The 22,808-nt window shown below is 44.0% G+C and overlaps 1 protein-coding gene across 4 annotated transcripts in view; it reads right to left on the bottom strand.

Moving 5' to 3' along the window:
- iars1 (isoleucyl-tRNA synthetase 1) overlaps nucleotides 1-22,482 on the bottom strand; it is a 186,242-nt gene extending 163,760 nt beyond the window's left edge. The window contains exons 1-5 of one of the 4 annotated variants that reach the window (XM_043707895.2): nucleotides 22,403-22,482; nucleotides 8,588-8,716; nucleotides 7,393-7,549; nucleotides 4,903-5,022; nucleotides 3,107-3,189 (exon numbers count right to left, since the gene is read on the bottom strand). In XM_043707895.2, coding sequence (XP_043563830.2) covers nucleotides 3,107-3,189; nucleotides 4,903-5,022; nucleotides 7,393-7,549; nucleotides 8,588-8,706 — 479 coding nt within the window. In that variant the 5' untranslated portion in view covers nucleotides 8,707-8,716; nucleotides 22,403-22,482. Of the gene's footprint in view, nucleotides 1-3,106; nucleotides 3,190-4,902; nucleotides 5,023-7,392; nucleotides 7,550-8,587; nucleotides 8,717-20,335; nucleotides 20,449-22,167; nucleotides 22,315-22,402 lie in introns of those variants that run through there. The other 3 variants (XM_043707896.2, XM_043707897.2, XM_087994227.1) reach the window with 3 other exon arrangements.
- Nucleotides 22,483-22,808: the final 326 nt, after the last annotated feature.

Below are 22,808 nucleotides of genomic sequence, written 5' to 3'. Positions count from 1 at the left end.
GTTAAAAGTGGACATTTCACCCATCCCACCCATACATTTGGTAAAAATCAAACCAAAAAAAAAATTCCGACAACGCTTCCCAAATCTCAGAAAAGCAAGAAGGGAAGAGAAAAAGAAACATATTAAAGGGTCAAAACCAGACGAATGAAGCAAACAACAGAAAAAAAAGTAACCATTGTTGTCTATATTGCTTGAACCAGTCAGTCGATTTTAAAGTATCCAAAACGTCCTTTGCCTTTTCCAACGAATCAAAGACATACATGGATGCTCCGTGGCTGAAATGTAACACTGCCGGGTACCTTACAGAGTACTAAACTTCCAGATGCCTCAACCTCTACTTTACTTCATCAAAGGTCTTCCTCTTACGGACCACAGCCGCAGAAAAGTCCCGAAGAAACATAATCTTCGATTCCCTTGTAAATCAGGGCCCGTGAATCCTTCCCTGGTGTTCTGGAAGTTTCCAATACCTTTGCTTGTCTCTGTAGGACTGGAATCACACTAGAACGGGCGGGGGCACTGTTCCAACCCGGGCCTGTGCACCTTGATCCAGTGAGCTCGCTCGATCTGCACTCAGCCCATCTCCGCTTCCCATCCCAAAAGCTGACTGGCTGATCCCCTTCTTCCCACTCTGGCATCCCAATAACACGGTTATTCTTCCTCCGTCCTCTATTTTCGAGGTAGCCGACCTACTCCACTAAGGCCAGTCCCTGCTTCTCCAGGGCCTGGATCTATCCTGCCGAGGAGTTGGCTGCAGTCTCCAATGCCGCAATCCGCCAATCGACCTCCTCCACATGCTGCCCAAGATGCTGCCCTTTTGCAGCACGGCTGAGATCAGTTCCAGCCTGGTCCGGGTCTACTCCATCGCTGACTCGACGTTTGATGAAGTTCGAAGCCAGACTCTGCTGAGTAGGTAAGAGCAGCAGGGCTTCCATGGAGGTTGACGCTGTAGCCGTGGGTGTGTCCGTTGCTGCAGGGAGTGTCCTGCTTGTTGCGATCCACGCTGTCCTTTACCTTAAGTCATCTTCTCTAATTGCTAAGAAGAATATATAAAAGATTCTAGTAACTTAAAACTGCCCGTTTTTACCAAAGCAGCTTGTGAGGGGAAAAGCACCATCTTGCTGAGTTCAGCAAGGCAGACCTGTTGGATTGCTGGTATCTTGAATCCCATGAACCCCATCCTTTCAAAAGGTCACATATCCCTTAATATTCAGTTACAGCTGTGATCACCCTGTAATCATTCCTCTGGAGTGGGTATAACACAGACCCTCAACCATTAAGGGTGCCATTAATGCATTTATTTTATTCAGGATATTATGTACTTTCTAGAGACATTAATTTTTCTGATTACATTTTTTTCCCCTTAGAATCCATTTGCTGCTTCATTTTCAATGCTATTGCACTCTGTCCCTTCCTGCCTCACTCTGGGTATGATTGTCAAAATAGCTGCAATGGAATGTCATCATACCCTTTGATGTGCAAGCCTTCACTTCCCTCCTCCCCTTGCTAATTAGTTAAAGCCCTGCATATAACCCGAGCTATTTGATTCATCAAGAACTTATTTTCAATAAGGCTAGAAATACTCGGCTGCTCAACTGTTGAGGCAAAAACCAAACATCCCTCCCCTTACTCCACTGAAATCCTTGAGATGTTTAAATCCTGCATTCTGCTTGAAGTCACACTCCTGGAGGTGCTGAACTCCTGCATTCTGTTCTAAGTCCCACTAGTTGAATACTTTAATAAGTTCCAAATAAAAAGGACCTAGCTCACTTAGCAAATGAGGCTCCAGTTTCGGGTGGCTCTTAACTTGGCTGCTTTCTCAATGTATTGAATTTAACAACTGTTGATTGCTCTTTGGGCAAACTACACATTACAATTTAAGTAAGGTTTACACAAACTGAGGATTTAACACTTGCTAACCCAGCAATTGTATGCACTCACTCAAAGAAAAACTCTAGGCTAGGGCTCTGAATTATTAGAATATATAAAAGATTCTAGTAACTTAAAACTGCCAGTTTTTACCAAAGCAGCTTGTGAGGGGAAAAGCACCATCTTGCTGAGTTCTCTCCCATCTTTCTTTCTACAATATTTAAAAGCGATTTGGACAGGTACATGAATAGGAAAAGTTTAAAGAAATATGGGCAAACAGGCAAGTGGGACCAGTTTAGTTTGGGAAATTGGTCGGCTGGACGAGTTGGATCAAAGGGTCTGTTTCTGTGTTGTATGACTGACTCTATAAATCCATCCTCACACATATTTGCTTATCATCAATGAAATAGAAGTCAGGCAGAGCAATTAATCCAATGGCCAGGATTTTACACAATCTAGCAAAGGGGCAGGCGGTGGTGGTGACCCTCTCTCTCCAATCTCTGTTCTTGGCAGAATCACACACAACTTGACTGGTTGTTGCCCAGCAGGCTGGAGATGGACAATCTGACAAATGGAACTGGGCAGGAGGCAGTAGCTACATCATTGTCTGATGCAGTCAGATGTAAAGATACCACCTTTAAACAGCTGCTAGTACCACAATAGTGCATCAAGCCATCTTGCCCACCACCTTCAACCGCCTCAGGCCTGATTTTTATTTCAAAAGCTATTGTGCATAAGGGTAAAACACTGGCTATTTTATTGCAGAAGAACCTCAAATAAATAGATGTCTGCAGACCACAAGCTCATAAATTTTCCTGAGTGTAAGATTTTTTTGAAAACTGTCAGAACTCGGTGAAGCCGCAACACACAGGAAGCCATTCAACCCATCAAGTCCTTGATAGTTTTCTGTAGAGCAATTCAATCAGTGTAACTCACTCATTGCAATCCTATAGCCTTACTGGATTATTTTTCTCAAAATGTCCATCCAATTTCTTTGTGAAAACATTAATTGTCTCCTCTATCATCACCCCAGATGGCAACCAACCCCGAGCTGTTGTACTCATTGCATAAAAAAGATCTCTGACCACCCACTCTGCATTTCTTGCCCAAGACCTTAAATCGTATCCTCAATTAGTTGTACCATCAGTTAACCGGAACAGCTTTTCTTTGTTCCTCTGACATAAATTCTTGCATGTTTAAGATACTGAACTTGTAGGTTTAATTTTAAAGCAATACTTACCAAACAGATTCCATGAATGAAGGATACAGGGTTTTATAATCATTCTTAAAATCAATCCAGCGTCCCAATCTGGTAACAGCCGACTGTTGATGAAAACAAAGCATCATAAATAATTTTAAAAATGCTGTCGTTGCATAAATAGTGAAAGTTAAAGGCACAAAATTTTAACATCTTGGAATATAGCAGCATGTTGAATAAGTTAACTGCACAAAAACTTACAATTAAAATTGTGAAAATAAGTTTTAAATAACAAACATTTTAATTCCATTAACCAATGCATCACTGTTACAGAACCAGAGAGACCAAAAGACAGATCTTGAAGTTATTCCTTTGTTATTCTTTTTTAAAATCAAAAAGTATTAATAGGGGCAGCTACTAGTTTACTAGAGAAGAATGGTATTGATTGTATTTTAATTAATGTTAATATATTAAAGCTAGAACTGTGGGTGTTCTCAATCATTTCAAGTTTCAGTTAATGTTCATGGTACTACCAGAGGGAAATACAATGTGAAGGCCAGTTATACTGAATTTAAATTCTATGCTTTTGGCTTTCAGTACTAAACAATTTAGAGCAATATTACACTAAAGAAATAGCAAGTTCCAGCCCTACAAATGTGTAGCATGGCCTTTTAATTATCCAACTATCTGTTATTGCTTGCCTTTGTAGGAAACAGGTCTCATGAATTTGAGGCCTCATTTTCTCCATGCTGACCCTTCTCTGCCACAATGTCCAGAATGATGTGCTCTGCCCTCTTGTCAAAATGATGATCATTTAACTGACATTTCCTGTCTCCTTCATTTCTCAATCCTCATACCTGTCACAATCTATTTTCATCTATGTTCTTTTCTCTTCTGCTCAGGTACCTTTACATAACTTGCCCCATTCTCCTTTTACATGAGAACACCCATGTCCACATCAAGTTCGTTTTACAAAGATCTTTCCCCTTTTACATCTTCAAAACATCATTCCCTGCAGCCTTGCATGACGCCAAAAGGTTAAGGATGGGAAGCAAACCGAAAACAGAATCATACAAGGCTAATAGACATAAAGTCTTAAACGAAAGAAAGTGAGGACTGCATTGCTGGAGATCAGAGTCGAGAGTGTGGTGCTGGAAAAGCACAGCAGGTCAGACCGCATCCGAGGAGCAGGAGAAATCGGCCTTTTGGGCATAAGCACTTCATCAGAAAGTCCTAAATGTACAGCAGCACAGAGTATCTTATATTGCGAAAACAGAGGAATTAGAAAGCAGCCAATTATTTGGATTGTGCAGAGAAGTGGCGTTTGTCAAGAATAGAGCAGGAACTATTTTTTGGCAACATCCTTCTATGTACTACAAGCAACATCAACTCCATTTTAAAATAAGATGAAGCTCAGGGCTACTAACGAAGAAATGAGGAGAGCTGCAAAATTAAGAAGTTGAGAAAATGATGAGCAGAGCACAGAAGTCAAAGCACAGCAACACTTTGAGGAGTGAAAGACAAACATAACTAATTTGGAAAGTTTTATGACATTATCAAATATAGAGAACACAGCATTACAAAACAAAACATCACAAATATGTACTGTACTGAAATGTAATTTAGAAATACCAAAAGATTTCAAAATTGAAATTCTGAGTCAAATATATATACTCATTTTCAAACATCACAAATATGCACATGGGCATCATGTATTAAAAATCAGTCAGCCCAGCCCTACCTTTCAAAGACTATTTGAAGTTCTAACCTCCTTTAACAGTTCCAACTCAGTCCTCTGTCATAAGAGTTTACGACTGTATTACGTCAATTGTACCTACCTCCCATTCATTTGAGTATCTCATCACTATTCCTCGGCAGTGTTTGTTGTATTCAGCAATGCCCATTGCTGCTACGTCTTCAGGTCCTTTTATTCCCAATGTCTTATCAATTTCATATTCCTGTATTATACAAAGTTTCAAACTTGAAGATATGGTGAAAAGGAACTCAAATTTTAAGTGCCTGTTTTTTTCAAGTCTTTGCTAAAAGTAATCAAAACTTGAAATAAGATTTAAAATACCAATCAAAGCTACATAAGTGTCCATAATAATGACTATTAGGATTTACTAGAAAAATAATCTAATGGTATCAGAGCACTTACAAAACAGTGACAATAAAAGTTAAATACTTTGTTTGAGTGAGAAGACTAATTTATACTCAAGATTTAAATTTAGGCAAGGCTCACAATTAACTGAGCAGAACCACCAAATGGCAGAACTATGAAAAGATTAAGAGAGCAATTTAAACATGTATTTGTTCGAATACAGGACCTGTAAATATCCTAAAGGGCAAGAGCTCTACATGTGCAATCTCTACATTGCACCCTTGAAAAATCATGGATGAGCTACCTTCTTGTGCCACTGCAGCCCCATTTGCTGCAAGTACACCTACAGTGCCGTTAGGGAGGGGGTTCCAGGATGCAGATCCTGGAGATCAGAGCTTAAAAATGTGTTGCTGGAAAAGCGCAGCGGGTCAGGCAGCATCAAAGGAACAGGAGAATTGACGTTTCAGGCATAAGCCCTTCTTCAGGAATGAGGAGGGTGTGCCAAGCGAGATAAAAGGTAGGGAGGAGGGACTTGGGGGAGGGCGTTGGGAATACGACAGGTGGAAGGAGGTCAAGGTGAGGATGATTGGCCAGACAGGGGGTGGGGGCGGACAGGTCGGGAAGAAGATTGCAGGTCAAGAAGGCGGTGCTGAGTCTGAGGGTTGGGACTGAGAAAAGGTGGGGGGAGGGGAAATGAGAAAGCTGGAGAAATCTGCATTCATCCCTTGTGGTTGGAGGGTTCCTAGGCGGAAGATGAGGCGCTCTTCCTCCAGTCGTCGTGTTGCCATGGTCTGGCGATGGAGAAGACCAAGGACCTGCATGTCCTTGGCGGAGTGGGAGGGGGGAGTTAAAGTGTTCAGCCACGGGGCGAATGGGTTAGTTGGTGCGGGTGCCCCAGAGGTGTTCTCTGAAACATTCCGCAAGTATGCGGCCTGTCTCCCCAATGTATAGGAGGCCACATCGGGTGCAGCGGATGCAGTAAATGATGTGTGTGGAGGTACAGGTGAATTTCTGATGGATATGGAAGGATCCCTTGGGGCCTTGGAGGGAAGTGAGGGGGGAGGTGTGGGCGCAAGTTTTGCATTTCTTGCGGTTGCAGGGGAATGTGCCGGGAGTGGAGGTTGGGTTGGTGGGGGTTGTGGATCTGACGAGGGAGTCGCAGAGGGAGTAGTCTTTCCGGAACGCTGATAGGGGAAGGGAGGGGTGGGAAATATATCCTTGGTGGTGGGGTCTGTTTGGAGGTAGCGGAAATGATGAAGGATGATACGATGTATCTGGAGGTTGGTGGGGTGGTAGGTGAGGACCAGTGGGGTTCTGTCCTGGTGGCGATTGGAGGGGCGGGGTTCAAGGGCAGAGGAGCGGGAAGTGGAGGAGATGCGGTGGAGAGCATCGTCAACCACATCCGAGGGGAAATTGCGGTCCTTGAAGAAGGAGGCCATCTGGGTTGTTCGATATTGGAATTGGTCCTCCTGGGAGCAGATGCGGCGAAGGCGAAGGAATTGGGAATATGGGATGGCGTTTTTACAGGGGGCAGGGTGGGAGGAGGTGTAATCTAGGTAGCTGTGGGAGTCAGTCGGTTTATAGTAAGTGTCCGTGTTGAGTCGGTCTTCAACAGCAAGCATTTCCAAGTCAGAATGGTGAGTGGCTTGGAGAGAAATCTACAGATGGTGTTGCCTCTGTCCTTCTCAATGGTTGTGATCATCAACTTGGAAGGTGTTATCGAAGATGCCTTTGTGAACTATTGCACTGCACCTTGTAATGGTGCACACTGCTGCCACTGAATGTCAGTAATGGAGAGAGTCAATTTTTCTGGCAGTTCTGCCAATCAAGCAGCTGCTTTGTCCTGGTTGGTCTCAAGCTTGAAGCGTTGTTGGAGCTGCACACACCCAGCTATGTGGGAAGCATTCCATCACACTCTTGACTTGTGCCTTGTAGATGGGGACAGAGTGTTAGGAGGTGAGTTACTTGGTGCAAGGTTAGCCTCTGACCTACAATTGCAACCATAGTATTTATAGAGCTAATCCAGTTCAGTTTCTGGTCAAAAGGAACACTAGGAATGTTGACAGTGAAGTTTTCAGCTCCGGTAACACTCGTGTATGGCAATGGGTGCTTCGCTCATTAGGGACTGGGCATTGGAGGTGCAAGTATTACTTTGTATTTCTCCATGTCTCAAGTCCAGATTTGAGCAATAGAATCTGAGAAATACTACCAGTTTCTACAAACCTACCACAGGCAAGCCATGGCAATCCCATCCAAATCTTCTTTCAACACTGAATCCACTCTGATGTGCAAACCTGGTCACTATATCCTTTATTGTTCCCGCAAGTATATGGCCATAGTGTGGAAGACCAGTGGCAAAGGGAGGTCCATCATAAAAAGTGTATCTGTCAAGTTCAACAATTACATATCGAATTATACATACCTGACTAAAAATACAGATATACTCAAAGCACGAAAACCTTCCAGATGCCAACCAAGACCCGAGTACAATTAGACTTTAAAAGTTTGTCCAATGTCTACACATCTCAAGCCCTTCGATAAAAGGAAAGACAAACTAAAATAGAATATAAAGAACAATAAGCCATGGTGACATAATCAAACCTTCGCATTTTTAAAAGGTTGACAGCAAAGTGGCTTTAGGTAGAAATTTGAAAATGGAACTCAAACCTAGCTGATGACTCAGTCATCAATATCTGGATGCAAAGTTGGATGTTGGATTCAAATACAGACACAAACTGAATGTAAAGGAAGACATAGCTCCTGTAGATTCATAAGGATTCATCAATGTACAAAAGAATTTCTGAGGGGCAGAAATATGCAGTTGAATTTGAAAACATTGGGACTTTATGATGGGGAGAGGGTAAGAGAATGCAAATTGGGTATTCAAAACATCAACAGCAACGATAAAAAGCATAGGTAAAATAAGGATGGAGGTAGAAACATGGGAAGGCATTGAGTGCAGGTGACAGTACAATAATTGTACTCTTTATAGCTACAGTGTACAAGAAATAAAACTTTAATCCACCTCAGAGCAAAACAGCTTCAAAGAATACATTTATTGCACATCAGTAAATATAGAAGAAACCCTCCAACTAAACAAAGTTTTACAACGGATTGCTGTACCTTTTGATAAATAAACAAATGAAATGCCATTTTACATGTATACATTTAGTGTAGCTAAGAAAACACTTAAGGAAACATTTTAGCTTCATCCAGAGGCTCACCGATGACGTTACCTGGTATGGTGACAAACTTCTGAAAACAAACCTTCCAGCTCAACGAGCAAATCTACATCCAGAACCTCAACCTGAGCAACAAATCTTCTCAAAACTCACTAACGCTTAAGGAAAGCTACATAAAAAGTTCAAAATATAGATTACTTTGAATTATTTTCAAAAAGTGTAACCAGAAGATGGTCTCACCTGGGTCGATTTTTAGACTGTTCAAGACTTTTTTGAAAACAATCATACTGTTTCCAGATCTTTAGTATCTGCTCTTCTTCTGCAGGGAAGTTAATCGTTTCTGGCACGGGTTGAACCATTCTTTACAACCTAAATTTGAAAGAGAAGCAACTAGTTTTAGGTGACAAAATGTTCAATTAAGCACTGAGAAAATTACTACATTTCATCAATTGATCAAAAACAATAATGACCTTATATATTATCCACAACAGATTTCAGGTAATTTACAGTACATTTTTCCCAAGAATTAAGAGAAACTAATCATTATAAAATCAGACTAAAGTGGCAAAAGGCTTCAAGTCAGACAGCTGTGAGTTTGTCTATCAGCAAGGAAACTATGGCCAGATATGTAATATTCACAGAGGAATACTGATGAAAAACATGCTTTATACTGACTCTAACTAATCTTCCTCAGGATCATGAGGAAACTGCTCACATACAAATCATTATGCTATCAAAATACAGTGGCAACTTGTAATCAAAAAAGCCCAAAATATTTTGTCTTAAAGTTTCAGAATAGCTCATTGATCACACAGCATTTTTAAGGACATTAGAGAATTACACACCTTTTACCTTTTAAATTTGAAATTACAAATCATTAAGTAGGTTGAACAGATGAAAACATAGCTCAGATTTTTCAATCTTCCATAACCGTAATTTCTTTTCCTGCCCTCCTCTAGTTCTTCACCATGGTGCCCCTTCTTTGTCTATTGACAGGCTCACAAATGTCTGCAGAGGGCTTCATTTGGCAAGTAAGATAGGTGAAGACTAATGCTGTCCTGCCAAATACCCACTTTTCACCAGATTTCTTGGAAGCATTATTTTTTTAAAATTCTGATGTCCATAGCCAATTTTCAATGACCTCTTTTAAAGAAAGAGGTCCTGTAAAGTCATGATCCTTCAACACTTAAATTTCCCTCCAAGTATTAAAAAGAGAACTATAAACTCCCTCTGGTTGAATGCCTTGTTCTACAGACCAGGATCAGTTAAGTATTAGCCGTGTAGTTCACCATTATTTTATATTCACCCATAAAACATTCTTGTTCCATACATATTTTGCATTTAGTTACACAGAAATTAGTTTATATAGTACAGTGCAGAAATACACTGGATTCTTAAGCTCCAAGATCTCTTTGCTAGTTCACCCATCTCATCTTACCTTTTCTTATCTCCTGAAAACATCCAAATTATTTGCCTCAATAAATTATGCAGTGTTGAATTCCATATTTTACCACTTGCTGGTAAAGACACTTTTCATTATTTCCCTGTTAGATTTATCATCAGTAATTAGTTTATGAATTTGAGTTTTAGATTCATCCACACGTGGAAGCATTCTTCCTACATCTATCCTGTCCAGCCCATTCATAATTTGGTCCCTTTATATAATAAAAAAACTGCTCCTTTGATTTTATACCGAGAGGGACAGATTAAAAAGTAGAAAGGTCAGGCTAAACCCATATCATTCTGTGGTTTGACCACATTTAAACTCTGGTCACCAATATTATAGAATAATATTTTTAAGACAACATTTTATGGGTGGTACACCAGCACAATGGTTAGCATTGCTGCCTCACAGTGCCAACAACCCAGACCTGATTCCAGTCTTGGGTGACTGTGTGTGGAATTTGGAAGCTCTCTGCGTCTTCTTGGGTTTCCTCGGGGTGCTCCAGTTTCCGCCCACAGTCCAATGATATGCCGGTTAGGTAGATTGGCTACGATAAATTGCCCTATAGTGTCCAGATATGTAAAGGCCAGGTAGATTAGCCATGGTAAATACAGGGTTACTGTGTCTATGTGGGATGGTCTTCAGAGAGTCTGTACCAAACAACCTTTTGCTGGTAAAGACACTTTTCATTATTTCCCTGTTAGATTTATCATCAGTAATTAGTTTATGAATTTGAGTTTTAGATTCATCCACACGTGGAAGCATTCTTCCTACATCTATCCTGTCCAGCCCATTCATAATTTGGTCCCTTTATATAATAAAAAAACTGCTCCTTTGATTTTATACCGATTCTATTATTTTATTCTACATTTAAAATTGTTTGAGGCAATCGAAGTGTTGAATGTCATGGAGAAGGAATTTATGGATGCAAGTTTGCTCCTTGAGCTGGCAGGTTCGCTTTCAGACATTTCGTCACCAGACAAGGTAACATCATCAGTGAGCCTCTAGTGAAGCGCTCAGGTTATGTCCCACTTTCTATTCATGTACTTAGGTTTCCCTGGGTGAGTGATGTCATTTCCTGTTCTTTTTCTCACAGTGATAGATGGGGTCCAAATCAGGAGGTAAAAACAAAGACTGCAGATGCTGGAAACCAGAGTCTAGATTAGAATGGTGCTGGAAAAGCACAGCAGGTCAGGCAGCATCCGAGGGACAGGAAAATCGACGTTTCAGGCAAAAACCCTTCATCAGGAATAGAGGCAGGGTGCCTGCAGAGTGGAGAGATAAATGAGAGGGGGGGTGGGGGTGGGGAAAAAGTAGCATAGAGTACAATAGGTGAATGGGGGTGGAGATGGAGTTGATAGGTCAGAGAGGAGGGTGGAGTGGATAGGTGGAAATGAAGATAGGCAGGTAGGACAGGTCATGAGGGCGGTGCCGACCTGGAAGGTTGGAGCTGGGGGAAGAGGAAATGAAGAAACTGGTGAAATTCACATTGATGCCATGGGGTTGAAGTGTTCCGAGGCGGAAGATGTGGCGTTCTTCCTCCAGGCGTCGGGTGGTGAGGGACCGGCAGTGGAGGAGACCCAGGACCTGCATGTCCTCGGCAGAGTAGGAGGGGGGAGTTGAAATGTTGGGCCACAGGGCGCTGAGGTGGATTGGTGTGGGTTTCCGAAGATGTTCCCTAAAGCGGACTGCTAGGAGGCGTCTAGTCTCCCCAATGTAGAGGAGACTGCATCGGGAGTGACGGATACAATAAATAATATTGGTGGATGTGCAGGTAAACCTTTGGTGGATGTGGAAGACTCCTTTGGGGCCTTGGATGGAGGTGAAGGAGGTGGTGTGGACGCAGGTTTTGCAATTCCTGCGGTGGTAGGGGTGTGTGCCAGGATGGGAGGGTGGGTTGTTGGGGGGTGTAGACCTGACCAGGTAGTCACAGAGGGAACGGTCTTTGCGGAAGGCGGAAATGGGTGAGGAGGAAAATATATCCCTGGTGGTGGGGTCCGTTTGGAAGTGATGGAAATGTCTTCGGATGATATGGTTTATGCAAAGGTTGGTTGGGTGGAAGATGAGCACCGGGGGGGGTTCTGTACTTGTTACGATTGGAGGAGTGGGGTTTGACCACTTTCGGGAACATCTCTGGGACACCCGCGCCAATCAAACACCGCATTTCAACTCCCCCTCCCACTCTGCCGAGTGCATGCAGGTCCTCGGCCTCCTCCACCGCCACTCCCTCACCACCCGACGTCTCAGCAGGAAGAACGCCTCATCTTCCGCCTCGGAACACTTCAACCCCAGGGCATCAATGTGGATTTCACCAGTTTCCTCATTTCCTCTTCCGCCACCTCACCCCAGCTCCAACCTTCCAGGTCAGCACTGCCTTCATGACCTGTCCTACCTGCCTATCTTCCTTCCCACCTATACATTCCACCCTCCTCTCTGACCTATCACCTTCATCCCCACTCCCATTCACCCACTGTACTCTTTGCTACCTTCCCCCACCCTCCTCTCTGACCCATCAACTCCATCTCCATTCACCTATGGTACTCTATGCTACTTTCTCCCCAACCCCACCCCCCTCTCATTTATCTCTCCACTCTGCAGGCACCCTGCCTCTATTCCTGATGAAGGGCTTTTGCCCAAAATGTCGATTTTCCTGTTCCTCGGATGCTGCCTGACCTGCTGTGCTTTTCCAGAACCACTCTAATCTCGACCCGGGGTCTAGATCACCGTTTGTTGAGTGTGTTCTGGTTGGAATGCTATGCGTCTTGGAATCCTTGTGAGTGTCTCGGTTTGGCTTGTCCTAGGATATGTTGTCTCAGTCAAAGTGTTGTCCTTCGTCATCTATATGTAAGGATACTAGTGATAGTGGGTCATGTCTTTTTGTGGCTAACTGAGATTCGTGCATTCTGGTGGCTAGTTTTCTGCCTGTTTGTCCAATGTACTGTTTGCTCTTGCAAGCTATTTTGTAAATGGCGTTCATTTTGTTTATTGTCCGTATAGGGTCTTTTAAGTTCTTAGCTGCTGTTATAGTGTGTTGTGTGTGTTGGTGGGTTTGTGGGCTACAATAATGCCAAGAGGTCTGAGTAGTCTGGCAGTCATTTCAGAGATGTTTTTGATGTAGGGGAGAGTGGTTAGTGTTTCTCGCGTGCTTTGTCTGCTTGTTTGTTGCTGAGAAATCTGCAGACTGTGTTCATTGGGCACCTTCCAATCCTCCCACTTCCTCCAAACGAAAGGAGTAGCCATGGGCACCCGCATGGGCCCCAGCTATGCCTGCCTCTTCGTAGGATATGTGGAACAATCCATCTTCCGCAACTACACTGGCCCCACCCCCCACCTTTTCCTCCGCTACATCGATGACTGTATCGGCGCCGCCTCGTGCTCCCACGAGGAGGTTGAACAGTTCATCCACTTCACCAACACCTTCCACCCCGACCTCAAATTCACCTGGACAGTCTCAGATTCCTTCCTCCACCTTTCTATTTCCATCTCAGGCGACCGAATCAACACGGACATCTACTACAAACCGACCGACTCCCACAGCTACCTGGACTACACCTCCTCCCATCCTGCCCCCTGTAAAAACACCATCCCATTCTCCCAATTCCTTCGACTCCGCCGCATCTGCTCCCAGGAGGACCAGTTCCAAAAACGCACAACCCAGATGGCCTCCTTCTTCAAGGACCGCAATTTCCCCCCCGACGTGGTCGACGCTGCCCTCCACCGCATCTCTTCCACTTCCCGCTCCTCCGCCCTTGAACCCCGCCCCTCCAACCGCCACCAGGACAGAACCCCACTGGTCCTCACCTACCACCCCACCAATCTCCATGTACAGCGCATCATCCGCCGTCATTTCCGCTACCTCCAAACGGACCCCAACACCAAGGATATATTTCCCTCCCCTCCCCTATCAGCATTCCGTAAAGACAACTCCCTCCGTGACTCCCTCGTCAGATCCACACCCCCCACCAACCCAACCTCCACTCCCGGCACCTTCCCCTGCAACCGCAGGAGGTGCAAGACTTGCGCCCACACCTCCCCCCTCACCTCCCTCCAAGGCCCCAAAGGAAACTTCCATATCCGCCACAGATTCACCTGCACCTCCACACATCTATTGCATCCTCTGCACCCGATGTGGCCTCCTCTATATTGGGGAGACAGGCCGGCTACTTGCGGAGCGTTTCAGAGAACACCTCTGGGACACCCGGACCAACCAACCCAACCACCCTGTAGCTCAACATTTCAATTCCCCCTCCCACTCCACCAAGGATATGCAGGTCTTTGGACTCCTCCATCGTCAGACCACAACAAAACGACGGTTGGAGGAAGAACGCCTCATCTTCCGGCTAGGAACCCTCCAACCACAAGGGATAAACTCGGATTTCACCAGTTTCCTCATTTCCCCTCCCCCCACCCTGTCTCAGTCAAATCCATCAAATTCAGCACCGCCTTCCTAACCTGAGATCTTCTTCCCGACCTCTCCGCCCCCACCCCAGTCTGACCTATCACCCTCACCTTGACCTCTTTCCACCTATCACATTTCTGACGCCCCTCCCCTAAGTCCCTCCTCCCTACCTTTTATCTTAGCCTGCTGGACAAACTTTCCCCATTCCTGAAGAAGGGCTTATGCCCGAAACGTCGATTCTCCTGTTCCCTGGATGCTGCCTGACCTGCTGCGCTTTTCCAGCAACACATTTCCAGCTCTGATCTCCAGCATCTGCAGACCTCACTTTCTCCACCTGTATATATACTGTAACGATGATTTTCTTCTGCTCTTCGTAGTTCCTCTGTGCTACAGTGTATAGTGGCTCGTTCAATAATGTTCTAATGCAGCTTCGTTTGTAGGTGTTGGGATGGTTGCTTTTGAACTTCAGTATTTAGTCCGCATGTGTTGTTTTCCTGTAAATGCTAGTTTGAAGCTCCCCATTGACTATTTGCTCTACTGTGACATCAAGGAATGGCAGTTTGGTGTTGCTTTCCTCCTCTTTTGTGAATTTTATGCCAGTAAGGATATTATTGATGGTCTTAAAGGTTTCCTCTAATTTGTTTTGTTTAGTCGTGACAAAAGTATCCTTCACTATGTGGACCCAAAGTCTCGGTTTGATGGCTGGCACAGCTGTTTGTTTCAGTCTCTGCATTACTGCCTCTACTAAGAACCGTGATAGCGGGGATCCTAGAAGCATGGCATTCCAACCGGAACTCTCTCAATAAATACATTGATTTTGACCCAGTCTACCACCCTCTGAGAAAAAGAACAGGAAATGACATCAACAACCTAAGGAAACCAAAACACAAATAGAAAGCAGGACATAACGTTAGCACTTCACCGAAGGCTCACTGATGATGTTATCTCATATGATGATGATGATGATGATGAAACACACGAAAATGAACCTTCCAGCACAGAGAGCCAACTTACATCCAGTACCTCAACCTGAGCTATAAATCTTCTCAAAACTCGCTAGGAATTTATTTCCAGTGCTGTCAATATACCAGGAATGTTTTCTTGAAAACAGATCATTCAAAACTGGCTATGGACATTAGTACTTTTTAAAAAATAATGCTTCCAAGAAATCTGGTGATAACCACTTCTTTGATATAGACTCTGTTCAAGCTATTTTGAGTAGTAACTGGCTTGTTCTTATTTATCTCATTCAGTTGGAGAACAACCAAAAGAACGAGCTGAGTTGGAAAAAAGCCTAAGAACCAGCAGAGTCAAATGAAAGCCTACAAGAAAAAACACATTGCGCAGCTGGTTTCTCCCATTTCTGTCAAGAAAGTCTTCTGTTAAGTTCAGAGTGAAATCTATGTGTTCTTTCAAAAGAGTGATTGAAGGAATAGTGACGAAGGGCTTATGCCCGATATGTCGATTCTCCTGCTCCTTGGATGCTGCCTGACCTGCTGTGTTTTTCCAGCACCGTGCTCTCAACTCTGATCTCCAGCATCTGCAGTCCTCACTTTCTCTTGATTGAAGGATGAGGTCAAGATTGTATCTGTGAGCAAGCTGTGTCTGCATGATTTCAGAGGTAACTGTCCATGACTTGTTCTGGCATGTGTGGTCATCAGAGAAACAATCTGGAATATCCTCTGCTTTATCCTCTTGCCATTAGGACTAATCCACTTTTTTTTCAGAAATCCAATCTCTGCAGAGAAATAATGTTTTCTTTCCATTTTTCCTGTAAACTTATGTGCTTCTGCACGTGCCTCTCGGTTTTGGGGATATTCAGAGAGATAAGCATTTATACTTCCATATTGCTGACTATATGTTAATCAATTATTGCACATTAGCGGAATAAGTTTTGTTTTGCTGATAAAGCTGAAAATGGTGTTTATTAAAGAAACCTGGCTGAAAACCTGAAATAAACTACTTAACTGGTCATCTTCACTATGGGAAAAATATTTTGTTTTCTACTGGACCGGAACAGTTTAGATACAGGCACAGCTATACTGGAGCATATCTTCAATGCTCTTGCCAGAATGTTCCTTTGGCAGTTTTGAATGTCTTCAGCTGTTTCTTCATATTATGGAGTGAGTTGAATTGGTTCAGGAATGGGACCTGTGATGCTAGGGACCTCAGGGAGAAGATAGAAATGAATCATCCACTCATCACTTCTAGCTGAAGGTATTTGGAAATGCTTCAGCCTGACATTTTGCAGTGGTGTGCTAGGCTACCCTGTTGTTGAGGATGGGGATATTTGTGGAGCCTCCATCTCCCGATGTAATACCAAATGATAAAGGAGTACAATTGGACCATTTGACCAATCTAGTCTGCTCCATCATTCGATCATGATCAACATGTTTCACGATCACATTCTCCTACTTTCTCCCCATAACCTTTAATCCCTTGCTCATCAAAAAACCGGTCTTAGATATACTCAAGGATTTGACCACCAAAACGTTCTGTGGCAGGGCTTCACAGATTCACCACCTTTGGGCTGAAGAAATTCCTCCTTATCAAATATCTAAGGGTCATCCTTCAGCCTGAGATTGTGCCCATGGGTCCCACCAGTGGAAACATCTCCCCAGGCCTCTCAGTATTCTGTAATTTCCAATCAGATCACCTCTCAACCTTCTAACCTCCACACAGTACAGACCCAAAGTCCTCATTCACTCCTCATATAATAAGGCCTTGATCCCCAGGATCATTCTTGTAAACCTCTTCTGGGCTCCCTCCAAAAATCAACACATCCTTCCTTCGACACAGAGCACAAAACTGTTCACAACATTCCATGCAGTGTGGCCAGAACCTTATACAGCTTCAGCAGTGCATTCCTGCTCTATCCCTCTCGAAATGAAGGTTAACATTACATCTGCTTTCCTAACTACCAAGTGAATCGACGTTTCGGGCATAAGCCCTTCTTCAGGAATGGCTTCCGCCCGAAACGTCGATTCTTCTGCTCCTTGGATGCTGCCTGACCTGCTGCGCTTTTCCAGCAATACATTTTTCAGCTCTGATCTCCAGCATCTGCAGTCCTAACTACCAAGTGAACCTGCATATTAACCAAGGTTCTATATTGCTGAAGCAATATTCCACTGCTCTTGTACTCAAAGTCTCTTGCAATAAGGATAACGTACCATTAGCCTTCCTAATTGCTTGCTGCATCTGCAGGTTAGCCTTCAGCAAATTATTGAAAGCATACACAGGTCAACTTGTACATCTACACTTTACAATCTTGCATCATTGGAATATTTTGCGCATCAGATCTTCCTACCACAGAGAATAACATCACAATTTTCCACATTTCATTGTCATTCTATTCTTGCCCACACAAGTCTGTCAAACTTCCTGCAGCAGTTCAAGATGGCAGGACATATCACTTTCAATAATTATTAGGGACGAGCAGTAAGTAGTGGCCAAGCAAGTGATGCCTTCATCCCTTCAACTAAGATGTCTGAAGATGTCCTTCAGGGCTCAGTCAGGAGTGTTACAAACCAATTCACAGCAATGGACTCTGAAGATCCCCACCTGCAGCACATTCTGTACCCTCATTACCCTCCGTGGTTCTTTCAAGTAATACTCTGTATTTAACAATTGAGTAAGAATATCAGTTAAAGGTGGTCTTAACTGAATGCCATACAACTTTATAGAGTTCATAGTAAATTTTGAGGACTCCCAGAACCATTCCAACTGTGCTGTCGGAACAGGTCATACCTGAGAATATTGATAGGTGAGTGTGGGATGTTGGATGTAAAGTAAGATTTGGTGAACATTATGTTACTTGATCAGTCTGTCTTACAGCTTTCTTAATTTAGGCATAAGTTTCCAGGAGATGAGAGGACTTTGTAGAATTGACTGGGGTAATATTTCCAAGAGATCAGATGTGAGAAAGAGTGGGTCCAAGGATCGCTCCTTGGAAGATACCAGTGGTAATAATACAGGAGCAGGAAATGAAGCCACTGCAAGTACCTAATGCCACCGAAAAAAATCCATCCTTATCCTCGCTGAACAGATGCAAACTTGATGTCTGAAACGTCCTTTCTCAAAGCCTGCAATTCTAAAAAGACAAATTCCCTCGAAACCCAGTTCTTCAATCGAGCTTTGAGTTATCATTAATTGCCTTTTTCTTGCTGGCTCTCTATTTCCATCCACATCGAATCATAGGTATGCAGGTATACCTTTGATCCAGCCCATCCATGTCAACCAGATCTCTTTAATTAATCTAGTCCCATTTGCAAGCATTTGGCCCATATCCCTTAAAACCATTCCTATTTATATACCCAAACAGTTGCCTTTTAAATGTTGTAATTGCACCAGCCTCCACCACTTCCTCTGGCAGCTGATGCCATACACACACCACCCTCTGCATGAAAAAGTTATCCCCGAGGTCCGCCTCACCTGAAACTTCTCACCACTAGTTTTGGGCTTCCTCACCCCGGGGGAAAGCCCTTGCCTATTTAGCCCATCCGTGTCACTCGATTTTAGAAACCTCTATAGGGTCACCCTTCAGCCTCCGACAGGGAAACGCTTTCAAGTTTCACAACATCCTTCTGACAGCACAGAGACCAGAATTTCATACAGTATTCCAATAATGGTCTAACCAATATCCTGTACAGCCTCAACATGACCTCCCAACTCCTCCACTCAATGCACTGACCAATAAAGGAAAGCATACCAAATGCCTTCTTCAGTATCCTATATACCTGCAAGTCCACTTTCAAGGTACTACGAACCTGCATTCTAAGGTCTCTGTTCAGCAACTCTCCCCAGGACCTTACTATTAAGTCTATATGTCCTGACCCGATTTGCAGCAGCTGACATTTATCTAAATTAAACTCTATCTGCCACCCCTCAGCCCATTGGATCAAGATATCATTGCATTCTGAGGTAACCTTTTCACCGTCCATTACACCTCCAATTTTGGTATCATCCGCAAACTTACCTACCATATCATATTCACATCCAAATCATTTATATGAATAACAAAAAGCAGTGGACTCAGCACCAATCCTTGTGGCACATCATTGGTCACCATTGGTCACAGGCCTCCTCTCTGAAAAACAACCCTGTCTTCTACCTTCAAGCCAGTTCCGTATCCAAATAGCTAGTTCTCCTATATTCCATGTAAGCTGACTTTGCTGACCAGTCTACCATGAGGAACCTTGTCAAACCCTTCCTGAAATCCATATAGATATGCTGGAAAAGCACAGCAGGTCAGACAGCATCCAAGGTGCAGGAGAATCAATATTGTGGACAAGAGTCTTTCATCAGGAAGGGCAGGAACAATTCCTGATGAAGGGCTCTTGTCCAAACTTTGATTCTCCTGCTCCTCAGATGCTGCCTGACCTGCTGTGCTTTTCCAGCACCGTACTCTCGACTCTGATCTCCACTATCTGCAGTCTGCACTTTCTCCATATAGACCATATCCATTGCTCTTCCCTTAATCATTTTCATTACACCTTTTAAAACTCAATCAACTTAGTGAGACACGATATCCCATGCACAAAGCCATGTTGACTATCCCAAATCAGTCGTTGCTTTTCTAGATGCATTTCAATCCTGTTTCTCAGGATTCCCTCCAACAACTTACCCACCACTGATGTCAGGCTCACCAGTCTATAGTTCTGACATTTCCTGACCTCCTTTCTTAAATAGTGGCACCACGTTGGCCAACCTCCAGCCTTCTGGCACTGCACTGTGGCTACTGATAGTAAAATATCTCAGCACGGGGTCCAGCAAATCACTTCCCCAGCTTCCAACAATTCTATCATCAAACTCAGCACAATCCTGATAAGCACCAAAAACAAGCCTACCAGGAGAAGCCACATGGATACAGTGGCTCTAAAAACCAGTGTAGGGCAGGTATTCTTCAGCAAACAGCTCATGTGACCTTCCATAACCCTTCTACCGTCTACAAGACAAATTGGAGAAATCAATGGAATACTCTTGACCTGCTTGGAAGAGTGCAGTTTCAACAGTGAAGCAAGTGGATACCATTAAAGTACAAAGCAGTCTGATCAGCACCTTAAGTATTCAATCTTCCCACTATAGGAGATGCAGTACATCCCAATTACAAGATGCATTGCAGTAACCAAGGCTTGTTCAGCAATACCTTGTGAACCCATGACTTGTTGGTTGAAACATGTGGCACTGCAAAAGTACAGCAGGCCAGGCAGCATCCGAGGAGGAGAGCTGACATTTCAGGCCATTCATCAAGTGGAGTGGACAGGTCACGAGGACGGTGCCATGTTCGAGGGTTGGATCTGGGATAAGGTTGGGGGAGGGAGGGGAGAAGAGAAAAAAAAAAGAGGGATTTGGAAACTACTGAAATCAATGTTGATGCCACATGGTTGAACAGTCCCAAAACAGAAGATGAGGCGTTCTTCCTCCTGTTAGCAGGTGGATTAAATTTAGCAGTGGAGGTAGCCCAGGACTTGCTTGTCCTTGGCAGAGTGAGGAGTGTTGAAATAGTCAGCCACAGGGCAGTGGGGTTGTTTAGTGCATGTCCCAGAGATGTTCCTTGAAACACTCTGCTAGTTGGCATCCTGTCTCCCTGACAGAGGAGACCACATTGAGCGCATTGAATGCTCTAAGTGGTGGAAATATCAGATAAAAACACACTGTATCCAGAGATTAGTGGGGTAGAAGGTGAGGACCAGGGGAATCTGGACACCTGCTAACTGGAGAAAGAAGAATGCCTTGGGACCCTTCAACCGCATAGCGCCAACATCGACTTTCCAAATCTCCCCTCCCCCTACCTCATCCCATATCCAACCCTCAAACTCAGCACCACCCTTTTAACCCGTCCATCTGCCTTCCCACCTATCCACTCCACCCTCCCCACTGACATATCACAATTACCTCCCACCTATAGCCACCTAGTGCCTTCCCACTTACCTTCACCCCAGCCCTCTCTCCCCCACAACCCTACCATTCCTGACAAAGAGCTTATGTCCAAAACATTGACTCTCCTGCTACTCGGATGTTTCATGACCTGCTGTGCTTTTTAAGTGCCACCCTTTTCAACTCTGACTCTCCAGCATCTACAGTCCTCACTTTCACCGACTTCATCACTTACAAGAGCTGCAGTAACATGGTAATATCAGCAACCCCAAGCTCCCTTCCAAGGCCTACATGAACTTAAATTGGAAAGAGGGGTGTTCCTTTCACATTGCAGAGTCAAACTTCTGTACCTTTCACTCTCAACACCCTGCACACACTGACACCATACAGGTTGAATGCAATCAGGAAGCAGCTCACTGCAGTCTCAGGTACATTTACAGCTGGATTTTAAATACCACGTTTGCCAGCAACACCCATACAAGCTTATCAAGCGAAATAAAGGTCAAGAATATATGAAAGTATGCAGCCAAACCAGTCTTTCAAACTAATTAAATTTATATTCTATGCAGAAGAATGTTGTCACCTAAAGCAGTACTGAATTTATATTAATCATTTGTTTAAAAAGTATAAGTGTGCTCATGAATTTCATCATATACATTTAAGCTAATAATTCATTAGTGCATCAGTCAATGGGAAATGGGTCTGGATAGGTTACTCTTCGGAGGGTCGGTGTGGATTTATTGGGCCGAAGAGCCTGTTTCCACACTGTAGGGAATCTAATCTAATCTCAATTCAAAATTTTCAATCAGCTGGTCAAGTTTTCCAGGTCCACTGAATATTGCGCGAGCATCCAGCAGCAGTGCTTTCTGATGCAATATTCGAGTCATGGCTGGAAAGGTCCAGTCTGAAAAAAGGTTGTAGATGTAAAAATCGGGTAAGTTAGAAATAAATGCTCGAGATACACAGAAGACTCATCAGCGATGGAAAAGGGATTGAAGCTTTGGGTGAGCACTTCCAAACTAGAGGCTCTGTCCAGAAGGCGTGCTTTGAGCTTTTTTTTTATCGACAGACACAGCAGACAATACAAAATGAACAGTTTACCAGGGGAGGAGCTCCCATCTGGGGCAGGAAGCAGCGCCGTGCCCGGGATCCCGCACGTGCACAGAGGAAGGTTGTGACAGGAGAATGGTGGTTCCTCGCTAACCCCCAACCGCCACATACACACACCACGTCCCCTGATCACCAATCAGCGACAAGCCTCCCAACCCAACCAAGGGGACCATTATCGCTCAGTCACTACATTTCCTCACCCGCCCATAGGCCCAGCCTCACTCACCGGCTTTTCAGCTGTAATCCAGAGGGGGAGAAACCGACTCTCCGCCCGGCGACCAATCGGCAACGCGCCGGCAGTAAAACCTTCTCCCATTGATCGACACGGGTGCGCCGGCTTCCCAGTATACCCTTTTCCTATTGGTCAGTCTGCCAGTCCAGAGGCTGATTGTTGGGTTTCCTCGTGTCAGTTGGTCTTTTCCCGTAACTGGGTAAAAACAATGACTGCAGATGCTGGAAGAGCACAGCAATTCAGGCAGCATCTGAGGAGCAGCAAAATCGACGTTTCAGGCAAAAGCCCTTCATCAGGAATAAAGGCAGAGAGCCTGAAGCGTGGAGAGATAAGCTAGAGGAGGGTGGGGGTGAGGAGAATGCTTTCGTGTTTATACTTTACAGTCCACAGATGTTTCCTT

This window comes from Chiloscyllium plagiosum, unplaced genomic scaffold (assembly GCF_037043375.1).
Source record: "Chiloscyllium plagiosum isolate Xiang-an unplaced genomic scaffold, Cpla_swu_hap1 HiC_scaffold_14, whole genome shotgun sequence".
In the NCBI taxonomy this organism is placed as follows: domain Eukaryota; kingdom Metazoa; phylum Chordata; class Chondrichthyes; order Orectolobiformes; family Hemiscylliidae; genus Chiloscyllium; species Chiloscyllium plagiosum.
This window is presented reverse-complemented; position numbering and strand designations above follow the sequence as displayed.